The sequence below is a fragment of the Nansenia antarctica genome, assembly GCF_963989245.1.
Source record: "Nansenia antarctica genome assembly, chromosome: 4".
NCBI classification, from domain to species: domain Eukaryota; kingdom Metazoa; phylum Chordata; class Actinopteri; order Argentiniformes; family Microstomatidae; genus Nansenia; species Nansenia antarctica.
The window spans coordinates 55,703,752-55,728,270 of NC_137689.1; the positions used below are offsets into that span (position 1 = coordinate 55,703,752).

The following is a 24,519-nucleotide window of genomic DNA, read 5'->3' on the forward strand; positions in this document are numbered from 1 at the left end:
TAATAATAATAAATATTATTATCAATAATCATTTATAATAATAATAATAATAATTGTTATTATTAATAATAGTAATATTAACGAATTGAATGAAATTATCAAACTATTGATTGACGCTTGGCATAACTATGCAGGTTAATAATGTTACCAAATTCAGTTCGAAGTTCCAAACAACAACCTCCCTAACAATAAATGGCCTTGCAGGGTCGGACATCAGCTACTGTGTTTCTGCATAACTGTTCTGCATGCAGTAACAGTGTCACACCTGACACACATTTTAGAAAGCACTTTTTGGGACGAAAACAGCATTGGTTAATGACTTGAATGTATTTCAAGGGATCTCATTCCCAGATCGTTACAGGTTACACATAGTCATTACAACCATTAGAACGCGTTTAGAAAGCTTGAATATTACATATTGGACTTAATATAACATGTTACTGAAATCTTATTACATGGAATACAAATTTGAAATCAACTTCAATGTTCACATTGCATCATCACATTAAATGGAGTTCACAAACAGTAATTATGAATTCAAGTCCGTTAGTGAAAACTGTAGTACAACATGGACAGTGACTTAAACTAAATAGAAGTGATATTAAATAAATGAAACTAAATAATGTGCCTTTCTAATGGTTGTAATGACTATGTTTAACCTGTAACGATCTGGGAATGAGCACTTTGAATTGCCCCTGTTGTATGAAATGTGCTATACAAATACACTTGCCTTGCCTTGCCTAGACATTAAATATAATCTTGCTTTGTTCAGGCTGTGTGTGATTCTATTGGGTGACAGGTGATTGAGGATAGACAGGTGACCGAGCCTCTTGACCCTGCATCTCTAATCCTGCCCACTGCCACTCCAGCTATTTCAGTCTTAAGTGGTGCTGAGAGGCACTCACCTATTTATTTTTTCTATTTATATAGTTTAAGACAACACCCATGTCCATGGCAACTCATACATGAAACAAAATCCCACCAGATAATATGAGTCATGCCACCATGTGTAGATCCTGTATTAGATCCACAGTTTCCTATAACCCCAATGTTATTATGTATTATTAGGAACAAATCCTGCCATTGATGGTTAAGACATCAATCATTGAGATTGATATGAATATATTGGTGTCCTCAGCACAGCTTTATGGACCACTGAACAGAGGAGTAAAGGCAGCTGTAGAGTATTTTTACATTTTTATTTAGGCTGCTGTTGAGTTGAAAAAGTGATCTTAAAAGGTCTAACAACCTAAGGACAAGAACACCTGATGAGTTCTAATTAACCTTCAACCGTTCTCGCAACATTGCTGATGTCATAGCGGCTTGTTAACATTACAGCGGCATGCTCATTGCAAAGACCCTTACGGTTTGTACTTGTACTGTATCCGACAGGTTATTTTCGGATGGGTGTGAGTGCAGGGTCTTATAATGGCAGCAGCTGGCAGCTGTGGAAGGCATCTGTGACACCAGCCTCACCCAAATATCACCTCCCCCTTTCTGCCTTTCTCTCTCTCCTTTCTCTCCCCTTCGCTCACTTTCAAAATATCATGACAGAACACTCAGCATTTATCAGAGACGTGTGACTCAGAGAGCACCGTCTCTATTAGATTCCCAAGGTCCCAAGACAGGCTGTTTTGAAAAAAAAAAAAAACACTACCAGGACCTTAGGAAGAGTTCGTATTTTTAAACCTTTAGCTGTCGCTTTTATCCAAAGCGACTTACATTGCAGTGAGTACATACATTTTAAAGTATACAGTATATGGTCTCAGTGGGAAACGAACCCACAACCTAAGCATTGTTACCGCAATGCTCAACTGAGCTACAGAGGACCACACTGAGCCACAGAGGTCCAGAGTTCATAAGTGTGAAACACATTTAAACGGCTACCAATAGAACAGGCAAGTAGGCAGTGGTGGCAATGGAACTCTGTCTGGGAATAGTCACAGTTGCTCATAAAAAAAGATAGCGACACAAATACCACTGCTGCTAACTTTTACAGCTCACTTTAGAACAGGCCAGCGAACATGGAGTTGAATATAGCTCTGAATCATCAGCAGTGTAATGGATGGAATGGGATGGTTGAGTATGGATTTCCTTTTCCTAGAGTTCCAGCGCACACACACACACACACACACACACACATACACACACCTGTGTGACTGACACACAAATGCACAAATACTGTATGCCTGTCACTCAAAATAACATAAAATGATAGGCTCCTGAAGTCAGTTTCCTTGACAGTACCCAGATAGAGTCCGACTGTAACATCTCCCTATCCCCAAACCCCTGCTTCTCATCACATATTCTATACTTGCTATAGGTACAGTATCATATCAACACATGACTATCTTTACAGGCAAAGTTGTCTGTTTAATGGCAACACACATTCGACACTATTCCAAAACCATCTCAACACCATCACAGAGTTGATGTATCCAATGTTAAAAAGTCTCTGTCACAGCATTGGAGTACATAGAGTAGTTTAAGTATAGAGACCCAGTTGTGAGGGACACACTCACCCGGGCTGAATTGTAGACGCCGCTGGACTCCCTACTTGTCTGTTGCCCTGCAGCACCACAGAGCCTTTTTGTTGTAAGGAGTCCTGGCTTCACTGTCACCCGTCTCATATGCTTCCATGCACATCCCTGCCCCGTGATGTCAGAATGGCTTCATTTGACTAACTCAATAAGAGTTCTTTCTGCCTTGTGCATTTAGCCAATAAGGCCATGTCAAAAGCCAAAGGCAAACAGATAGAATAGTGCTGTACAATGTGAGTGAGGACAAAGCCTTCCCTGTACATCCCTGCAAAACAAAAGCAGATTTCGAAAGACACCCTTATTTCAGACATACTAGCTCTCTCCTATAATTAATATACGGTAGTTACAACTGTGGATAGGCCATAGGGGGTACAGACAAATCAGGTCTTATGTGTAAAACATACTATAAAGATACCAATGAACTCATTTGAAGTATTCAACAATGATTAAATGTTAGACTCAAAGTATGCATCAGATAGTGGAAACTAAACCGTCTGCTTTGAGTACTCAGATCAATTTAGGAAATTAGATTGGCTTTTTATTTGGGCCACAATTGAGTTGTTGAGTTCAACGTGCAATCAATTTAGTATGGAACATGTGGGTGAAAAGAATTACAACACATTGGCAAGACAGTGTCTGATACCAATTGATAATGTCTGTAAGGAATAAGAGGAAGACATGTACAACACCGCTCAGTACACAGTATAGCCCACACAGTCAAGTCAATACATTATGCAGAGAGGAAATGGTTTATTTCCATGATACACATTGACTGAACATCATTTTAACAAAATGTAAAAAAGTGCATTATACATTAACATTGCCAGTGTACATCGCAAACAATAAGTTACAGCTTAAAAAATAAAAATAACTAACAAAAACAATCAATGTAACAAAATAACTCACTCTCAATGTGATTATGTATGTTTTAGAGATGTTCACTCATTCATGCCATATCTACAAAACATCTCTTCAAGCTCGTCGTCAAGGTAACGGGTGAATATTGGGGATATGATGGCGTACTCTTACTGTAAGTATCCCCATCATCATTTGTCTCAATGTCTCTACATTTTGCCTTCACCTTATCACAGACACATGTGGATGTAATCACTCCCTATCACTCAGCAGTAATGACGAGTTGAAGGATTGTCAGTCAGGGCCAGTGTACCCCAAGATGCCTGAATGTACTGTAGCTCTCTGTGCCTGTGTTCGTCCAAATGCAAACCCTCTGAATTTCTCTCAATATCAAATAAATATCTGTCAAGCAAAATGTGTGTGTGGGGGTGAGAGTTTGTGCGTGTGTGTGTGTGTGTGTGTGTACAGTATAGGTGTTATGTATGTACCGGGCGGGGGGGGGCATCAAGATAATCATTAAGGGGCATAGGGCATGTACAGTAGTGGCCATTCCATGGATACACTCATTCGCAATGACTCTGCAAAGCCTGCAGTGCAGTAGGACAGAGCTAAGGCCAAGGTTAAGGCACTTATGTAGAAATATACAACAAATCAAAACAATGATTCAAAACACAATCGTACATAGTGCAGCAGATTAAGCGTACAGCGGTGATTCAGCAGTTGGTGAAGACATTGATTTTGACAGCATGTGAATCTTCAATCATAATGGCCTACAGCTAAACTGTTAGGAGCATGACATACTGACTAAAAAGGATCATCTGAACCCAACCACCTTGGTGTCATATACTGTAGTGTATAATAAAGCATTCAGGACTGGGAACTTTCAGGATCCCAGTGCTCAACTATTGACCCTTCATACTAGTGTTATTTTTGGCCTAGTGGATTCTAGTGGCTATAAACGATCACCTGTTACTGTACGTCAGACATGACATCATGCTCATAACAGTCATATGCTAGGCTTTACAACAGGGGAATTCAAATTAAGGGCAACCCAAGTTATCTAAATGGTGACCACACTAACCTCAAGTGCAAAGTATCTGAAAAACTGAATAAAAAGAATTTATTTCAGAGGGATTCAATTAAATCATATACACTCACGAACACTTTATTAGGAACACCTGTCCACCTTCTCATTCATTCAGGTGGTGTAATGTTTCCAATCAATCATTGCTTGAACGCCACAGCCTACTTGAGTATTGTTGCTGACCATGTGCATCCCTTCATGGCCACAATGTACCCATCTTCTAATGGCTACTTACAGCATGATAATGCACCATGTCACAAAGCAAAAGTAATCTCAAACTGGTTTCATGAACATGACGAGTTCAGTGTTCTTTAGTGGCCTTCCCTGTCACCAGATCTGAATCCAATAGAACATCTTTGGGATGTGGTAGAACAGGAGATTCACAGCTTGAAAGTGCACCTGAAAGATTTGCAGGAATTGCGTGGCGCAATCATGCCATCTTGGACCAGAATCTCAAAGGAATATTTCCAACATATTCCTATATTACAAGAATTTAGGCTGTTTTGAGAGCAAAGGGAGGCCCTACTCAGTATTAGTATAGTGTTCCTAATAAAGTGTTCAGTGAGTGTATATTCTCTGTAAAAGATTATCATGGAAAAGCATTTTGGACACAGCTCAGCACCTACTCTACAAAGTCCCAGTTTCTCCCCTACTTTTCCTATCGTTGAATACCTACCAGTGAACACAGGCAAAAATCCTACCATGCCTTCAGGCATTAAATGCCCTTTTCAACAACATCAAAATATTTACTGACCACAGAACATCAAGTAAATACTTATTCTGTGGCTTGAACTCAAAGTAAATGCAATTTGATTAGACTAGCAGGCTATGTCTGCGCGACACACAGAAACCACTGCCTCTCATGACAGTTACTGATGTAACATGCTGAGAAGCTTAGTTGACTCAAAGTCCTGTTTTTTTGTTCAGTCACAAATCAAAATGTCTGTCTACATGACGTACTACTGTGTCATTAACAAATGTACAAGTCATACTCGTAAGGTGTTACAGTTCTTTTGCATTCACACACAACTTTCCCATCTTTCCAGAGCACTCACATTATAGGAACATGGTAAGTTACCATGGTAACAGTATTTGATGTATGCGCCTGCACACACACTGCCCTTGCACAGTCGATGTGCCAAACGCATTAGTAATAACAAACAAAACCCACAACTTTCATAAACAAATAATACCCTGTGGCAACTTTAGATTGGCTGTGAGAGGCTCAACCACCTGCATATTAAGTGCCAGTTTATCAAATTAGAACAAACACAAAATAAATAATCTATCTGATAAATAAAGGGAATAATTAAGGGGAGCATTGGTCTAACAGCATCTAGGATGACAGATCCCCAGTCAGATTTTAGGGCTCTGCACACAGCGTGCGATTTCTGTTGCGCGTCAACATTCCATTTTGAAGTTTGAATGGAAGTCTATGAGAACATCGCATTTCAACACACACGGCCCCGATTTTAATCGCACGGCGAAAATTCGATTCCATTCATTTTGAATGGGACAAAGCACACGGCGTGCGAGTTTTGTCGCACTGTCAAATTTGTGCTTTTTCCCATTCAAAATGAATGGAATCGAATTTTCGCCGTGCGATTAAAATCGGGGCCGTGTGTGTTGAAATGCGATGTTCTCATAGACTTCCATTCAAACTTCAAAATGGAATGTTGACGCGCAACAGAAATCGCACGCTGTGTGCAGAGCCCTTTTGAGTTCTTCGCTGTCATATGAATGTACTTTACAACAGCTATGGAAGTGTATTTCTGGAGTAAACTTGTCGCGTGCTCCCGCTATGTCGAGGCTGTTTTTGTCTCGGCTTCCTTGTTTGGCTGTTAGCTCTGCCATGCTAATGCCAAGAGGCTGAGAAAGCGGCTTTTTCCAGCTAAATCACATTACAGGTCTGTGTGCTGTACACAGATACTGTTGCCTTCCTGACAAATAGGAACTCCTCAATCTGGCACAAATGTAAAAGCAAATAAAAAACCAGCCAGTTAAAAGTAAATTAAGTAAATAAGTGAAAACAGATATGTTGTATCAGATGACTAAAACAGTAGTTATGCTTAAATATATGGCAAGGACTCCATCTTAGTGGCCACTAATATACTGCAATACCATTGTTGTGCCTTGGCCTTAGAGTGTCAAACATTTAGTCTTGTACAGCTTAAGTATCACAGCGTAACAAATGATGTTTGTTAACAGTACAAAGAAAGGTGGTCTAATGCTGCTCAGTCTCTGTGGACAAGTGGCACAATAACAGTTAATTGAAGCAGATTTCACAAAGCCCTGACATCTACTGTCCAGCCCAGTCCATCTGAGATTGTGTATGTGTGTGGGGGGGGGGGGGGGGGGGGGGGTTAAGTGCTTGATAGACTAAAGCTTCACAGTTGAAGTGTACAATTTGAAGAATACAGTTTGGAAAACCTTCAGTCAATCACAACCTAGTTCATTTCCTTTGAAAGAGTCAGAGTGATAAAGCTGTGTTCAGAGACAGATGACACTATGGCCATGACTACAGCTGGTGTGTGGGGGCAGAGGACTACCACAAGGGTACAGTATAGTGATGCAGCTTTGTGAAATCCACCAAATATCTTACCTCTAGTTTTAGTGACTAACATGTAAGTTAGTCATTTATCAGATCGTCCAGCGTCATTGCACAACAGTGCTGAGAGTCCAGCTGTGGCTAACCAAAAGCTCACTTGCTCCCTCTAGGCATTGTAAGCATGACCCAAATGACCTTAACGGAATAGAAAGAAATCCTTCCAAGAAGAGAACATAAAAAAAAGAAGAAAAAAAAGAGAGGATTTCTTCAATATCATTTTCTAAACTGCATTTCTTCCCATCATCCATAGCATGCGTGATAGGTTAAGTCTGCTGCTCCCATGATGAGGGAGCTCTAACCCCGGCGGGGACACTGTTGTCTGACACTAGACTGCCATGAAAAGACTGTTACTGACGATTTGAAGACGTTATTACATTAAGGACCTCAATGGAGGAGGCCATGGTGAACCAGCCATTGTGGACAGAGAGAGGCAAGTCAACAAAGCAAGTCTTTGACCGAGACAGTCTCCGTGGTGCACTACTTTGCATGAGAGGCAGGAGGATGCTCATATGGTTAGTCGTTTAAGTGACGCTGGAACAGCTGGAAAACATGTTAGGATTCACTTTCCCAGTAATCTGCTCAGGTGAACACAAGGAGATAAGAGTGGATCAAACAAACAGGGGCACAGTTGCACACATTGGCTGAGCGCCTTCGTGAGTATCGTCTCCAATAATATCTCTTATTTGGATTGATAAACATACAGTACAGTACATTAATAGCAGGAATACAAATTATGTTGTTCTTTTCTTCCTCTCAATCAACGTGCCAACGTTTGTACCTTCCAAGAGGCAGAGAGGAATCTCCAGGCATGTCTCCTCTGCAGACAGACCACAGCTCCATGGTCCTCGACATCAGCTCCCTCCTATTTGTGGTGCAACAAGACCCAACCTGTCTAGTGGGTGAGACCCAACAGCAGTGTATGATCAGCTCCAGGGGGTGGGAGGGGGCTCTGAGGGGTCCCCCTGGGAAGAGGGCTCCCCTGGGGGCACGGCCAGGTCTGAGGGGCGGGCTGGGGGCTCGGTGGTGGCGAAAAGCTGTGCGTCAGCCAGGGCTGAGGAGAAGGCGGCCGAAATGGAGAGGTCCTCGGAGGAGAAGGTGAGGCCTCCCAGCTTGGCCAGGGAGCTGGAGCGTTTGAGGCGCGTGGGCATGGTGAGACCGGCCAGCCTGATGCGGGCCTCTATCTCCTGGGCGCGCTGGCGGACCACGCCTGTGTTACCCTCACGGACACTGCCCAGGCTTCCGCTGCTGGAGCTGCGGGCGAGAGTGCAGCTGTAGGGGGGGGAGGACACGGCCGTGTGGGTCACGGCGGAGCCATGCGGGGACGTCACTGGAGTGGTGTTCATCTGGGGATCTACAGCTGTGACAGAACAACTGGTGGTGGGGGTCTCTGACTGCCCGCCTACACTTCCCTCTACCTCCATGTCCTCCACCACCACCGACGCCCCCAGGCCCTCCGAGCTCAGCTCCATCTGCTCAGGTAGGGGCCCAGCCGAGGGCAAACCCTCCATGGCCAGGCCTGAGAGCTTCTCCAGCTGCTCTGCCCGCTGCCTGACGAGCCCCGGCTCTGGCCCCATCCCCATCCTGTGGGATTCGTGCAGTAACTCTACCTCGCCACCAGGGGAGTCCATCTCCAGCCCTGGCTGCAGCGCTGCAGCCTCACCAGGAGCCACTGCTGCTGGCCTCTCCCCCTCCAGGCTGAGCTTCAGCAGCGTCAGCTCTGTGATGGCTCCGGTCCCTCCGGCCTCCCTGCTCCCCCGGGGCTCGTGCTCGTCCTCCTCCTCCTCATCCTCCTGCAGCTCGTCCATGTTCTCCGTCTCCAGGGAGCACCTGTCGCGGGGCAGCTCTTCGCAGCTCATCGGAGACACCAGGCGTTGGCGGTAGGCCTCCAGGCGCGCCACGGTGGCGGGGAGGGGGGGGCAAGGGGCACAGTGGGGAGGCGCAGGGGTGGGGGCAAAGTGAGTCCCAGGCGGGTCTATCGAGATGGTCGGCAGGCCGCAGTGGCGCGTGGGGTTAAGGCGGTGTGTGCGGCCTCCGGCTGGGCGCTCACAGCGCCGCCCTGGGGGGAGACGCAGGCAGTCTGTACAGGACTGGTAGGAGGGCTTCACCTTGGAAGGGTTTCTTGTGCTAGCACTGTCCTAAACAGAAGAAACAGACAGACAGAGGGAATACATGGTCAGGCACAAAGACGGAGGGAATGATAGCCAAATTCTGTCAGGTCTGCAAACTAATAACGTAGTGCTCGTCATTTCTGGCAGAAGTCATTACGGGAGTAAAATGTGATCAAATAATAACAGAAATGTTACGTTTATGGCAATACATCATACTTAGGTACAGGCTTAATGTCTGCAATACAGCCACTAGGCCAGGTGTAGTTATGAACGAACCCTCACAGGATAATTGCTGTTAATGGTAACATACTAACATTACACCGTCTAATGGCTTCTCTACTCACGTCGAAGGCGGCAGGGCAGCTGCGCTTGCCCGCCAGTCGGTTACTGTTATTGGCATTCTCATTGTTGAAGCGGTTCACGTTGGCCAGACCGAGCCTGCTCTCCTCATCCTTGCCGTCTGCCGCTCCCTCTCCCGGCGTCCGGGCCAGGGCGGCCATCTCGGCCTCCTCCTTCTGCGCCTCCTCCTCCTCGTCCTCCTCCTCCACGGTGCTGAACTCCAGAGGCTCCAGACGTCCGCAGGTCTGGGCCGCCGTGCCCTCGCCGGGCAGGGCCAGCTGGGCCATGGGGAAGCCCTCGTCCTCCAGCAGGGCGTCCCTCTCCACGTCCTCGATCTCGATGAACACCCTCTCCATGCCCAGCAGGGGCGGGCCACGGACGGGGGTGGAGGGCTCGCTGTCCAGGGCTGTGTCCGACAGGCGTCTGAAGTAGTAGTTGTAGTTGAGGGGGTCCAGGGGCTCCACCCCCAGTCCCATGCCTCTGCAGGGGGAGGCCCCGCAGCCCCCCCAGGCCTCGTCTTCATGCACAGGGGTCTCGTCCCCAGGAACCTCCAGGCCAGAAGCCTGCAGCTCTTCTGAAGGGTCCTCGCCAGCCTCGGGCCTCCACAGCCTGTTGTGTCGTTGCTTACTGGGGAGGGTGGGGGTGGAGAGGGTGGGGGTGGAGAGGGTGGGGGTGGAGAGGGTGGGGGATGTAATGTGAATGTATGGGACAAATGATGCAGTACTACAACCTAGTGGCCAAATTTGGTTGGACAACCGTCACAATTGCCCGGCATCAACACAGGCGGGGTTTCCACATTGTCACAGTTGCCCGCCCCTCAGCGCGGGCACCAAATATATTGTGGGACCAGATGAGCATGTGTTTAACAACCCCGAACAACACTGCCAGCACAGTACGGCTCGGTACAGAGATTGAGTTTATGAACAGGGCCGGCCGCTGGCATAAGCAGGTTTCTATGCGGTTTCCATAACATTTAGCATAAGCTCCTAGCCGTCAATCAAAAAGTCTGCTACCCCCGTCGAAGAAAAACACCCGTCAATGAAAAAGTCCGCTAGCACCCGTCGACAAAATAACAATCTAAAAACAGAGCTAGCACCCCCCCCCCCCCTCACATAAATGTGAAACATGACATAAACCCAGACTCACCTGGCATCCAGAATGCCCTCGTACTCCGCCAGCTGTCTCATGAAGCCCGCGTTGGGCCGGGCGATGCCCCTCTTCTGCTTCACAAAGTTGTAGGCCTTCTCCAGAGACCAGCCGTACTCCTTCATGGCGTAGGCGATGACGGTGGACGCAGAGCGGCTCACGCCCATCTTACAGTGGACCAGGCACTTGGACTGGTTCTTTCTGTGGGACAATAATAAACTCTGAATTTAACCAAATAAAATAAATGTAGTCCCTAAGCCACATAGAAAGTCAACACACGGGGCGCTTAGGTGGCGTAGCGGGTTAAGCGTCGACCATGTAACCGCAGGGTCCCCGGTTCGATTCCAGCCGGGGACATATCCTGCATGTCATCCCTCCTCTCTCTCTCACCCATCCTTCCTGTCATAATCTATACTGTACTGTCAATAAAAAATATGAGTGGGACTGCCCCACTCAGAAAAAATAAAAAATAAAATAAAAAAGTCAACACACTTTCAGTGCATGCAGCAAATTCACACAATCCCAACCGACTTCCTGGGAAAGCCTATGGTTGTTCTGAGGTGGAAAAACAGTAAGTCTACTTCACATGCTCTAATACATGTGGGTTTGTTAGCTTATAGAGGCTGTCTGGGAAGGAGGATCTCACTTGGCTCTGACGATGAAGTTGTAGGTGTCGTTCCAGTGTGCCAGCAGGTCAGTGGCCTCCTCGTCGTAGACGCGGATGTTGTGGTAGGAGAACGTCCCCGGGAAGAAGTTGTCAATCTCCCTGGTGACGTTGAGGATGTAACCCACACTACACCCCCAAAAAACAAAAACAAAAAACATGCGTCAGCCTTTTAAGTTTAAGTGGTGCTACACATTCAAGCACACACTTTTATGTATGGGTGGTGGGCCTTTTGGAGGACAGATACCTGACAATGATGACCTGACACACATGTACAAAAGGGGAATACAACCAACAATACAATAAGGTGATTGTGAGCCAGGACTGAGCAGCCGAGCAGTTTAGACACAGCTGCACAAGTGTTTGTCACAGAGGCCCACTCACCCACAGTCCCTTAGTTCATCCAGGTTGGAGGCGTTCCACTCAGAGCCCTAAAACAGGGGCAAACAGAGAAATGAGCATCAACCAAACTCAGATTAAGGGTTTAGATCAACTCGAGTTACTCAGGATTCAGGTTAGAATCAACTCTGTATACTCAGGTTAAGGGTTTGGATCAAGTTATCTACTTTAACTAACAGATAAACTCTTCATAATAGTGACATTGTGCAGTGGAACCAATAAAACAGCCGTGGTCAGGGAGTAACTACCTACTTTGCTGCAGGGTCACAGTAGCTAGTAGTAGTTGGGTTAGTTGAGAGGTTAGAACAGAGGATAGATAGGGTATGGACCGATGTCATGAGGGTAAAAGTCTCACCAAGTACAGATGGTCGAAGATGAGAGTGGCCTTGTCCATCTGACCCAGGATCAACAGCATCTCGTTATCAATGAACTCTTTGTACTCCTTCAGGTTACAGCTCATATGCTGCTCTAGCTCCGTGCGGATCTGAGAAGGGTTAGGATTAGTGGTACAGACTCTACAAAGCCAAGCTTCTTATGGTCAATTTGAAGCGGTTACATTTTGAATTCCCCAACACAATCAAGGACTCCAGTCAAGTTTAAACCAAGTTAGTTTTACATGGACTACGGGGACATTTTCCCCACCAGAAAACGAGAGGGCTCTCTGACTCAGTCCTACAGCATTGAATCTACAAGGCAAGGAGGCTCCTATGAGGCCTGATGGCACATACCTCTTTAGACGTGACATTCTCCAGGTCCTGGAACATCATGATGCCACGTAGTTTGGTTTTGATAAGACACTCTGTTCTCTCTCTCTCCGTGGGCCTGTCCAAGCCAAATCAATACATCAATATTACTAATGCACGACACTTCATCATTTCACCCCCCAGAGACTTTAACAACTACTAATGTGGAGCCAGCATAAAAGACCATGCCAAATGACTGTCAAGCTGAACGGAACCAGTTAAACAAATTGTTTCCATTTATTTCCCCATCTAAAATCGCAATGTAATTGCACTGGTTGTAGAAAACGTGCTATACTGTCTGATGATGATTTGAACCCCTGAAGTGAATGACGGAGGTCTTTACCGGTCCACAAACATGGCAGGGGAGTCAGGCCTGGTGGTCTCCAGGTCGGTCATAGCGTTCCACTCGTTGACGCAGCTCTGCTCTGAAGTGATGCAGCTCTCATAGAAGCCCATCCAGGTGAGAGCCATGCCCCCGGGGAAGTAGTTGTACCTGCGAGACACCTCGGACACCTTGTGGAGGATCTGCAGCGCAGACCTACAGACACAGACGGGCACATACAGACCTGACTCAGTGATACAGTATAGGTTAAGGTCAGTTAGCATCTGTGCTAACTCTACTAATGTTATGACTTATGATGCATCAGTCTGGTCGGTGATTCTTACTAACAGGAGATACGAGGGAGCAAACCATGAGGCTACTGAGAACGAGATCTGAGTGTGTTAACATGACTGTTAGGCTCCTGCCCAAGTTGCTCCATTGAGGTGGTGTGCAGCTCCATTGAGGAGGAGGAGGCGGTGCCATGGGATGCTGATGTGAAGCACCCGTGTCTGAGTTCTAAGCCCTTCAGAAGATGCAGCCTGTGGAAATGTGTGGTTGCCCTCTCAACACTGCCTACCTTTGGTTTCTGTATCTTGTCTCTGTTTGGTTATGGGTTTAGTTTGTGTTTGATTTCTCCCTTTTGATGTAGCTTTTGTTGACCTTGTCTGGCAGGGCGGTGAGTGCTTTTTCCTTTGTTTCGTTTTCCCCTTCCACCCTGCCACAGACTTGACAACTTAAGGTAGTGGGGAGTGCCCGTTACTTTACTTTGGGGAGTAGATGTTTTGTTTTCTGTGTACCGGTAGGTATGAGGGCCTACTATTAAAACCTTTTATACGCCAGTTCAGTGACTCTGTCTAACTTCTTATGGTGTGGCTTGCTTTATGTGTACGGCTTATTGAACAGCACTATAGTTAAGTCCCTTTTGGTTTTCTGGGGACATTTTCAGTTGGAACAAGGACATTTATATGGCACTGACAACTATCGACCAGTAGGAGGTGCAGGGACACAAAGCTGCCGGTATTTCACCATCCATAATAACTCCCAATACTTTATAGTTTACACTCATCATTACCTTCACTCATATTCATTATACAACTCATTACAAAAAAGCTGTTTTGCTCAAGGTGGCAAGAGAGTTCATGAGTTCATGGATCTGTTTCAGGGATTAATGGCCGTCAAAACATGATCTTTTGAAGGGAATACAGTAGATTTAAAAACAACCTATTGACTTACCACATGGCCTGCACAGACACAGGCTTGAAGACATGCGCCCGTCCCGCTGTGGTCACACTAAATCCCCTGGGGAGAAAGACGAGAAGAGGTGGGTTTAGTTTGAGTCCATGAGGCACGAGAGAGGTGGAGTGGTCTGGGAACACCAACACTGCCTGCGCTGGTTCACGGGACTATTCAGGACACAAACCAGTGGAACATTCCTCCGGCACACAGAGAGGGATGACTTTAACAGCTCAGCAAGAACGCATCTGCCTCTGAAAATGCCTGTAGTGTACTCTATTGTCCATTAGGGGTCAGTGACTCGGCATCACTAGTCCTTTGGAACAGAATAATGAATCAGTGTTACGTTACTGTTAGACCCAGAACTAACACTTCCACAGCGAGACATTCTATACAGTACTTGGCCATTTTGTCATTGTGTGTTCACTGTAAGGTATGTGTACGCAAGGGGGAAAAAGTGTGACACTCACCCATCTCCATCTAAATGTATCTTTGTATCGCTCCATAACGGTAGAACCATCCCAATAGAGCAACTTTTACTAAAAACAAAATCAAAAATGGTCCATTACACTTCGATAACAAATCAACACTGTCGTTTCAACAGCATATTTGTACAAAAGCAAATCTCACCACAATCCAATGTGCAACATTTGCCTCACATACTGTATTGTATTACTACTCGTGACCGTGGAGGACAGACATGCATACCTGTCCTTATCAGTGAAGTCCATCCCCAGCAGGATGTTCTCCTCTGTGTCCTGGCGGCCGTTGGAGTAGACCACAACCATGTACCGCACCCGGTCTGACCAACCGCTCTCTAACCGGACCGCCTGGCGGACAGTCCAAGTACAAGTATTACAAGTAGCAGGAATAGGCGGAATAGGTTACATTTAGTATCATCTGCGTGCGTGCGTGTTTGTGTGAGTGCGTACAGTATGAGTGCCAAGATGTATGTTACCTGGGGGCATAAAGTGTGTGTGAGAAGAGTGAATAATTGTGTTTGTGTTTGGGAGTGTTTTACTGACCAGCTTAATGCGGTCCTCTGAACGGAGGGTGTTGATCATGACCTGTAGATGCTGAGGTAAGTCACCTGGAAGAGAGTCATACTGTCAACAATCCATTCAAACTGTGCCCCAGTAATGATCTTAAAACACACCTACATAATACAGTAGGGATGCTCCGATTTATCGGCCACCGATTTAAATCGGTCGATTTCACTCCAAATGACTCGATCGGTGATCGGCAAAAATGGCCGATCGCAAAAACCGATCTTTTTTTTTTTCTCCCTGGGGAAGACAGATAACTGAACAGAAAACATAGGAGGACGTAACAGTATGTAAACCATGAAGGCCACGTTTATGATGTCTTTTATACAGCCATATCGACTGACTTGGGCTTCAGGCCCTAACTGGGTGATAGGCCAGACTTTTACTATGCCATAAAAATGGGTCTGCGTTTGCTTGGTGCCTAATGGATCAAAACTTTTGTCTAAAAAGCAAAAAATATGTAGGCTATCCAGTCAGTAGGCCTACAGTTATGTATTTTTAAAAAAATCGGTATCGGTATCGGTTGATCTTGAGGAAAAAAATCGGTGATCGGTATCGGCCCCAAAAATCCAGATCGGAGCATCCCTATAATACAGTAGTACTTTATGGGTTATACAGTATAGCCATATAGCCACATTGTAGTAGTGTATACTGTAGAGTTCTGTTCAACTCAGAGCACCGCCCTACTTCAGATCAGTACCTCTGATCAAACCCTCCCGCACGGTTTTCAAACACCAGACACATAGACGGACGCATTTACAGACGTCTGTTACGCATGGAAGACCAAAAGCCTTCACATCTCATGACAGAAGTTGAAAATAAAGAGGAAAGTGTTCCAAAACATCTAATCTCTAAGTACAACCTTCAGGCTTATCAGTTAAAAACACCCAGTATCACAGTCATACATGTGCGCACAATGATCAGGGCCAGGACTCCTCTCAGAGCAGAGCATTGATTTGAATGACTGATGCTGTAATCGAGGAATCTGGCTGCATAGGACATGGTGATAAAGCTTTGTATCATGGGGATGGGGGAGGAGAGGAAGGGGTGGTGTATGGACTCCATATGAGGGGATAGCACTATCTCTGTAACGTTACTGCAATGAGACTCTCAGTATCACACAGGCACACACACGCATGGCACACACACTCAGGCACACACACGCAGGCACACACACACGCAGGCACACACACACGCAGGCTGGTTAGTCCAGCTTGGTGAGCTTATGTAACATCTTGATGGGAAACTCAAACAAGCAGAATCGACCAAACCCCTTTTTGTTTGGTTTGCCTTTTCAATCACATTTTAAAAGAACGATTGGGAAAATGTCACCGTGCTCTTGGGTCACTTCAACCCATTCTGACAATTGTGTCATTCAAAGTGCCACAGTGTGTTAACTTCACCACATATGGTTTAATCACAGGCGCTGTCTCAAAGGCCAAGCCACCTCATCAAATAGAGACATTGTTACAGAGCACTAAACAATGTCTTTGTGTGTGTTTACCTGCGTGTTTATGATGTGTGGGGGTCTTGGGGTCCTGTGCGCTGCTGCCCTGCTGGAGGAAGAGTGCAGCTCCTTTGACCATGAAGAAGCTCTCGGAGAGGCTGAAAGACAGACAGAGGGGGTGGGGTGGGGGGAGAGGTTTCACAGACGTCTCAGACTCCAGCAGAATCCACCCTGATGTTGTAACACGGTGATAGGAGAAACATTCATGAAACAGGAGAAGTGAAACAAAAGCTTCACACTGTAAGTCGGCTAAAGACCAGGATATCAGATTAGCATGGGGCCTGTTGAACTCTCTATGGCATACTGTGCCCCCATGATACCTTTAGTATTGTGACACAGCAAAAACCCTGCGCGCCGTGAACAAAGAGCGAAGAGAGCCTCGTTCTTCTCTGCAGCTGCTTTGTTTCTCTCTATTTGACATCTGTTCAACTTTGCCCTCATGTTGCTGTGCTCGACTCATGCCTGTGTAGAGGTCTGTTGGCACGGAACATCTGAGCCATAACAACCCGTTTTCCATGAGGTCTCTGACCGGTGTTATGCAATCCCTGACGTGTTCACTTGAGTCAGGTGAGAAAGCCATAGAGGACGACCCAGTGACCATCGCACACCATCTCTCCGGAGACTCATGAGGTACAATTACGGTCCATGTTCCACTAGTATTCTGGACCCTTACCAAATGAAGTGATGACTGTAATTCTACTGATTTTGTTTTTCCCTTGAGCCAGGGATAGAAGTGAATAACTTGGGGGATGTAGACACACACACAGAGGGCAAAATAAGAGAGCAGAGTTAGGTAAGAGGCATGGGCTGACTGGTTAATTGCTTTTCAAAGGTTCAGTGACCATGGAAGGATGTTCCAAGCTCATCAGTGAGTGAATGTCAGCAGCAACTTGCACTGGTGCAGCTTTCAGAGACCTTTCCTTGATGAAAACATGTCCCTCTGAAAATGAACTGACGGAACTTCATTAGGTCCACTGACCTTTCGGGGACGACCAGGCAATTGTACCCAGCTCTGTATCATATCATGTCATGTCTGTGTGTGTGTGTGTGTCTCTCTGTGTGTCTGTCTAGCCACCGCCCTCCCCTCTCTGCCCAGAGACAGGCCCTCCTCGCTGCTCTGTCCTGGACACGGTGGTGCTGACCAGGAGAAAGTGAGCTAGGCGTTTGCTGGACACACACACACGGGCCAGGAGGAACAGAGCGTGGCTTTGTTTGCACACAGGCTGCTCTCTCTCTCTCTCTCTGCCCCCACACAAAGCCTGCTATGACAGAGTGGGACTTGTCACAAGACCTTTTGTTTCTCCTCGCCTGTTTTGTAGCAGCATTGTTTCTGTACAAACTGTCCTGATTAAATGAGGATGATGATGATGATAATGTTGATGAGAGAGGCTCTGAGAGTACTGAATCACAGTGAATGTAGTTACTTACGTACTAACACCCTTAAGGTGTCTGATTCCTAGATATATTTGGGATGTAGAGTACTGAATATCAAAACATCCCAAGTGCCAGAGACAAGAGAGATACAATATATATGAACATACAGCAACAACTTCATAGTTGTATACTGGCAATCCCCTCTCTACTCCACTGTTACTGTCTACTACACTGTGACTGAGAGCAACCAGAGTGTCAATGTCTCTACAACAGCTGGTCTGAAAGAATCACTGAAGGACACCGTAGAGCAACAGTACAACTGTACAAACATGACTCTAAGGAACCAACAAAAACAGTAGGATAAAATCAGAGTTCAAATGATCATCCCTTGCCAAATGTAAAGAGGCATGAAGTGAAAAGTTGTTAACACAACATTGCTGTTATTCCAGTGACTATTGTGAAAGTGCAACAATTTCAAACTATCACCTCGACACCACATACAAATAATTCCGTAATGAAGCCACTGAGTGATGCACTCAGAAGTGTCTCCTCTGTAGTTAAGGGTGCCGAGAGGACTTACATGCGACAGATCTCTCTCTGAGTCAAAACTGCGTTCTCCACATAGTGAGGCACCATGGTGAGCATGGCTTTCTGGGACGGTTCCACAACCAGATGCATGGCTCCTGCCGGCCACTGGATTCCTCCCTCTCTGCGGTCTACGGATCTCCTCAGAAAGGTCTTCTCTTAAGCTTTCATAGCACCTCCAGGTGAAAATATATATATAGCCTACACGCATGCAATCTGCTGCCACAATAGACTTAAATACTGTATACACACAGTATCCAAGCGCAAGTATCCGTAAAAAAAAGTACAAAATAAATTAAGCTGCAGATCTTTGGTTGAACTTGACATGTATCCTGGGTTGGTCTGTTGAGTCCGTCATGTCTTTTCCTCTACTGTCTGTAGCAGTGATGTCTGTGAGGACCAGTGTTCTCTATGTCTGCTGTGCTCTGCCTGCTCTCTGCCCACGAGCACCGGCTTCTCCTCACCGCACGCGCTTGAGCAATCAGCACTCCCTCCACAACACCTCCCTACAAAAGCACCATTCAAGCATGTTTTGCCTCGGTTAGCTCGGAGGGCAGGGGAACTAGCTCGACGACAACTTGAGTTGCTGAGCAGAGCCAGAAGCTGTTGAACATGAAGAATCCCAAAGGATCTCTGGAAAAGTCCCTCGCTCAGCCAAAAGCAAACATGCTCCTGACGAGCATTCCACACAAAACATTAAAAAGGCATATTCAACTGGGTACACAACACTAGAGGCTATGGCATGGCACTCCAAACATAGAAACTCAAGCAAAAATGCTACAAAATGCTACCAACACCAGCACCGACACAGACACCGGCAACGACACCCACACCTCCTGTCATGTGGTCAGCTCTTTCTCTGGCTGTTGCATAACTCGTTTTTTTTCTTTCTTTTTTTCGCTGAGATCGCTGTGAGAAGCAAGGACTGCTGGAGGATAAAAAGTGTATCAGGTTTCAGCTTGACTGATACAGTACGGCCCTCAGAGAGACAAACATGCTGACATCACTGGGTCCTCGGGACACACAAGTCGAGAGGAGCAGCTCTAATGTGGACTGGGCTGCTGCCAACAGACTCTTTAATAATCAATGGTGCAACTATTACACCTTTCGCCCTACAGACAGTCTCTAGACTGGTGCCTCTTCATTGCAATCAACTCAAAGGATTCCGAAGACTTAACTCCAGATAAATCTAAACAAAGTGAAAGTGAAAGTGAATATAGAGTCCCAAATATCTGAAGGTGAATGTTTGCTCTGCTGTACTGGGCAAACGGCCATATCATTCACAGAGGCCATATCACTCACAGAGGCAATTGGCAGAGACATAGACACATGTTCCTATGGTGCTTATCGCAAGGGTAGGCATGTGAATGCAAGTATCCTGGCTAAATTCCCAATCTTCGCTCATCCCATCATGGCCACATAATCAACCACCCTGCTTTCAATCGGCTCATTCATCCCCTCTCCTCTACTCTGCTCTGCAGCTCTTCACCAGGTTGTTGCTGTAAATTATGTTTTCAGTCAACTCACCTGGTAACATAAAATACAAATGAATTCTGGGTTTATGCAAACAACACCCCCCCCCTCACACACAGAAGAGGCATTTGGCTCTGCCTCTCCTAAAATGTACTTCATCTGAATATTCTCTCCTTCAAACCGAAACATTCCTTCCATCTCGTGTATCTGTTACCACAGAGAATGTCATCTATCATGTCTCAATCTTCGCCCACCCTGTATGTTTCCTCATGTCTTTGAGATGGGTTAGGTCTGGGTTGTGTACGTTTGTGATGGCATGGCCCAGGGTTTGAGTACAGAACTGACTGTGTAGCCTACAACAACAAGACCAAATATTCCTTCTCACCTCTCTCCGACCAAGAAACTGACAGTCTAATCAAGAGATTAGACAAGCCCTGACAAAATAATATTACATCATATCTTTCTTTAGCAGAGCAGAGCATTCCATCTGTGCATTTCACTCCCAACAGCTCATGTAAAGTGTCCCCCCCCCCCCCCCCCCCCTTACTGACAAATTAGCTGTACAGCATCGTATGATGAAGACATTGATTTTGCTATTACAATAAAATTCACTGCAATAATGCATCATAGTTGTTCTCTTATGCCCAGAGTGAGCGCCATTTAAATGTCAGTGTCCATAGGGCTTGGGAAAACATACTGATTTCCTGGCTATACAATGCATACTATCCCCTCCATAAAATGGAGCACAACAGATCATGACTATACCTTATTACATCCCGTCATGTATCCACATTCTCAGCTATTCTGGAAAGCATGAGAGCTGAAACTCTACCCCTATGTGGACCTGGACATGCCTTTACCAGAGGCATTTAGTTAGGCACCAAGGGAGGCTAAAAATATTATTTCTGGACTAAAAGTGCTATTGCTTAAGTGTATGCAATATTCCACTGTGAGGATAAAAGCACAAAGGATTCCTCCTTTTATTTTTGGATAAAGTATGAAAAAAAAAAAGGCATACCTCTGATTTGCTTTCCGATCATCATCACTCCCAAAATCCTGTAAGACAAAGACCGAGATAAACATTAAAAGCTTTGCATGCTACAGTAAGCAGTCTGAGTAAGGCCGATATCCCTAGCCTCAGGCAGCAGCAGCAACTACCAACCCTGCGATCATAGCTCATAGTTCAGACCACAGTTGCATGAACTGCTGAACTACAGAGCATTATCTATCCATATAACCTATATCCATATGGCCTTGCTATGATACAGTACCTCCTAACAATATCACTGACATACAGTAGGTCTATGCTCAGCCATAATGACTCTGAAGAGACCCCTCTAGTGGCGGACATCACACAATCATCTGGGGACACGGTCACAAACGGAGGTTTCTGATCTCTGCGAAAATGTAATTCAATACCATCGTGGTGAGAGTAGAACCGCCACTCCTATGAAGACAGGCGGTAGAGCGGGTGTGGTTGTTGCCAGTAAGTCATTGCTGTGACGACCCTCTCCACCCTGTCTACCTGTTACCTGTGTGTGCGCCATCCTGGCAGGTAATGGAGGTGGGCATGGCAGAGGTCATTATCACATTGGCAGCACCTGGGCTTTGTGTGACTGGGTCCTTAAAGTCTCTTTCGGAGCCCAGTTGCAGTGTGCTCTCCGCCCTGAGACACCTTAGTTTTTTGGTTGATGTTTGGCCTTTGTTATTGCACCACCTACACACTCTTCCACTCACCTACACTACTGACTTCACTGATTACACACTCTATCTTTCTTTATGTTACTATTTTTGGTTAATAAATAATTTGTTAGTTTACTTGGTTGTGTGCGTCTCCCTCTTTTGTCATGACCGTGCGGCCCGGTTTGTGACACTGCATAAAGCCACCTGTGTGATCCATGACAGCTTCTTTTACCCAAACCAGACTTTTAGTACGTAGTTTGGTCTCTAAATGTGTGATGAAGCACAGTCAGTGCACTGTACTGTATGCCTTCATTTGGACTCTCACATACATTTGACAGTCAATGACAGGAACAGTTCCGGCAGATCTGATGCCCCAAACAGAGCCATGTCTAACAACTTGGTGCCATGGCTCAAAATCATTTGGAAAATGCAATTGTAATGTACAGTTTATGCAGGGGATATGAAAGATTAGACTACTTTTGTCAGTATGACATCTTTGTGATGATGTAATTAGTATGACATCATTGCTGCAGCAGTCAGCCTTCCTGTGTGTGTGTGCGTGTGTGTGTGCGTGTGTATGTGTGTGTGTATGTGTGTATGTGTGTGTGCGTGTGTGTGTGTGTGTGTTCTGGCTGACAATTATGAACTGCTCCCTGCCACTGTAGCATAATGCCTAAAAGATACATTATGGAAGATCAGCAGTGATTTATGCACATTATGTTTACTGAACTTCGAGGAATGAAACTCATAGTATCAGTATACACATGTAGGCTATAAGGTAGTACAGTACCTTAAAGAGTAGCTCCTAGCGCCCTCTACTGACCATACCATCTAACTATGATCTCATCTGTGTTTTGAAACATAAGCCCAGCTCACTTACACAGTAGTATTTTGACAGTCATGGGAACACTGTAATCAGCGGGTGGCAAAATGCAGCATCATCCAACGTCCCAATGACTCGATATGATTTCAAGCTTGTTTGCCTACATTATTATAAACATTCCTAGTCAGGGAAGACACTGATGAGCTGATCGAATCTATGTACAAAGAATATACTGACAGATGACTTGAAAGGAATTGCTTTCTAAATGTGTAAAAGCAAGATCCCAAACGAGTTTTACTATACAGTATGATAAGGCATTGTTGGATTTTAATAATACGCTTAAGATGAGAACTAAAAAGCTGCCTGCACAAATGCAATGAGTGCATTGTTCTGGTACTAATCCCCGGCTCAGATTTAGTTTACAAGCCAACATAGCCAGGCCATGACCATTTTCCTACTCATGACGCTAATAATTCCGCAAGACCAATACATTATTTTAAAGAATAACGGTCAAGCCTGGATAAATCGCCAATGTCGGTAAATTGACACAATTCAATTGATAAGTGAGAAGCGCCCAGCGCGGTACTGGGCCTATTGTGGATGTGGCATATCGCTATCGGTCGCATCCTCGGCGTTTCCTCTCCAGTGCTGCAGCCTACAGAGCGCACAACCCCGGCAGCGCTGGTCCGTTTCCACTTACCTCCCCCGCATTGGTGGTGGCGGTGCTGGCAGAGGATGCTGCGCTAGGGGTGGGAGAGCGCTGCAGGGTGACCAGAGCCATGGCTGGCTACTGCTGCTGGAGGAGGGGACCGTCCTTTGATAGGGGGAAGGAGGCGCGTTGCACTGGGACAAGATGCGCCGAGATTGTCCCTGTGCAGCACAGGTGAAAATACTTCAGGATCGCATTCAATCTTTTTTATCTGATTTCACCATCCTGATAAGATAATAACCCCATGATCGGCTTCAATAGTCATAGACGAGCAGTTTTGCAAACAAGTATGCCATTTCCTCCATGTGTCATGTGCCATGTTATCGCACAGACAAACAAAACACAGCGCAGGTTGCATGCGGAGCAGAAATGACATGCAGTAGTGATGTGTCGTTCGCGAACGAGTCGGCTCCTTTAAGTGAACGCTAGGAGCCGGTGTGAGACGCTTTTTACTTATATATATATATAAGACAGAATAATATTAATATATATATTAAAAGACAGAATAATAGGATGATCATATAACGTTGTTTTTTTTTTTAAATACCAGAAACGTCTAATTTTGGTTATAACATTAAGAGCCAGGCATGGTGAGACTTGTAGGTTGCGCCGGTCGACCCCTTTCCCCGCCCCCTCAGAGCGCAAAATTAAATCGCGGAAAAAGAAATCAAGGACGAGAGCAGAAATATTTTTTTTATTATATCATACAAATTAAATTGAAATATATGTGTCTCTATTGTTGTGTAATTGTTTATTAACCATACTATTGTGTGATTTGTTTGGGATGGTTTGTGTTTTGGATACTGTAGTTCATAAATAAAACGTCCAATACACGTGTTTGATGTTTTTACATTATAATTAATTTGTACATGTTTTTATATCAATCATAATGTAAAATTATGGTATTCTTGAAATTATACGGTTTAGTATAATTACGTTGAATAATTTAACAATTTGTGCACACACATACCAATCATAGGTCAAAACATTGCAAAATGTGTCTGAAGAGCCGTTTGGGAGCCGAAGGAGCCGGCTCTTATTCCTGAGCTCAGCCAATGGATCTGGCTCACTAAAAAGAGCCGGAATTCCCATCACTAACGCAGAGACAGCTGCTGACACTTTGCCGGAATGCTATGATTGGCTACTCCAGTTTGCGTGCGCGCTGTCATTGGGCCAATGTCGTCAAGGTGACTCTGGCCAGTCTGGCTTACTGCACTCCCTGGAAATAACACGCTATTTATCATGAACGGTATTAACATAAATATTTGCACATTTTGA

At 45.5% G+C, this 24,519-nt stretch overlaps 1 protein-coding gene across 1 annotated transcript; it reads right to left on the bottom strand.

Annotated features, from left to right (window-relative positions):
* Positions 1–8,010: 8,010 nt before the first annotated feature.
* ssh1b (slingshot protein phosphatase 1b) lies at positions 8,011–23,313 on the bottom strand (the record flags this gene model as incomplete). Its single annotated transcript, XM_080529480.1, has 15 exons — positions 8,011–9,222; positions 9,540–10,161; positions 10,681–10,881; positions 11,327–11,473; positions 11,729–11,775; positions 12,099–12,227; positions 12,472–12,565; positions 12,830–13,024; positions 14,042–14,107; positions 14,512–14,580; positions 14,750–14,871; positions 15,067–15,131; positions 16,592–16,692; positions 21,045–21,082; positions 23,233–23,313. The coding sequence occupies 15 exons, from the start codon at positions 23,311–23,313 to the stop codon at positions 8,011–8,013; spliced, it is 3,189 nt and encodes a 1,062-aa protein (XP_080385606.1).
* Positions 23,314–24,519: the final 1,206 nt, after the last annotated feature.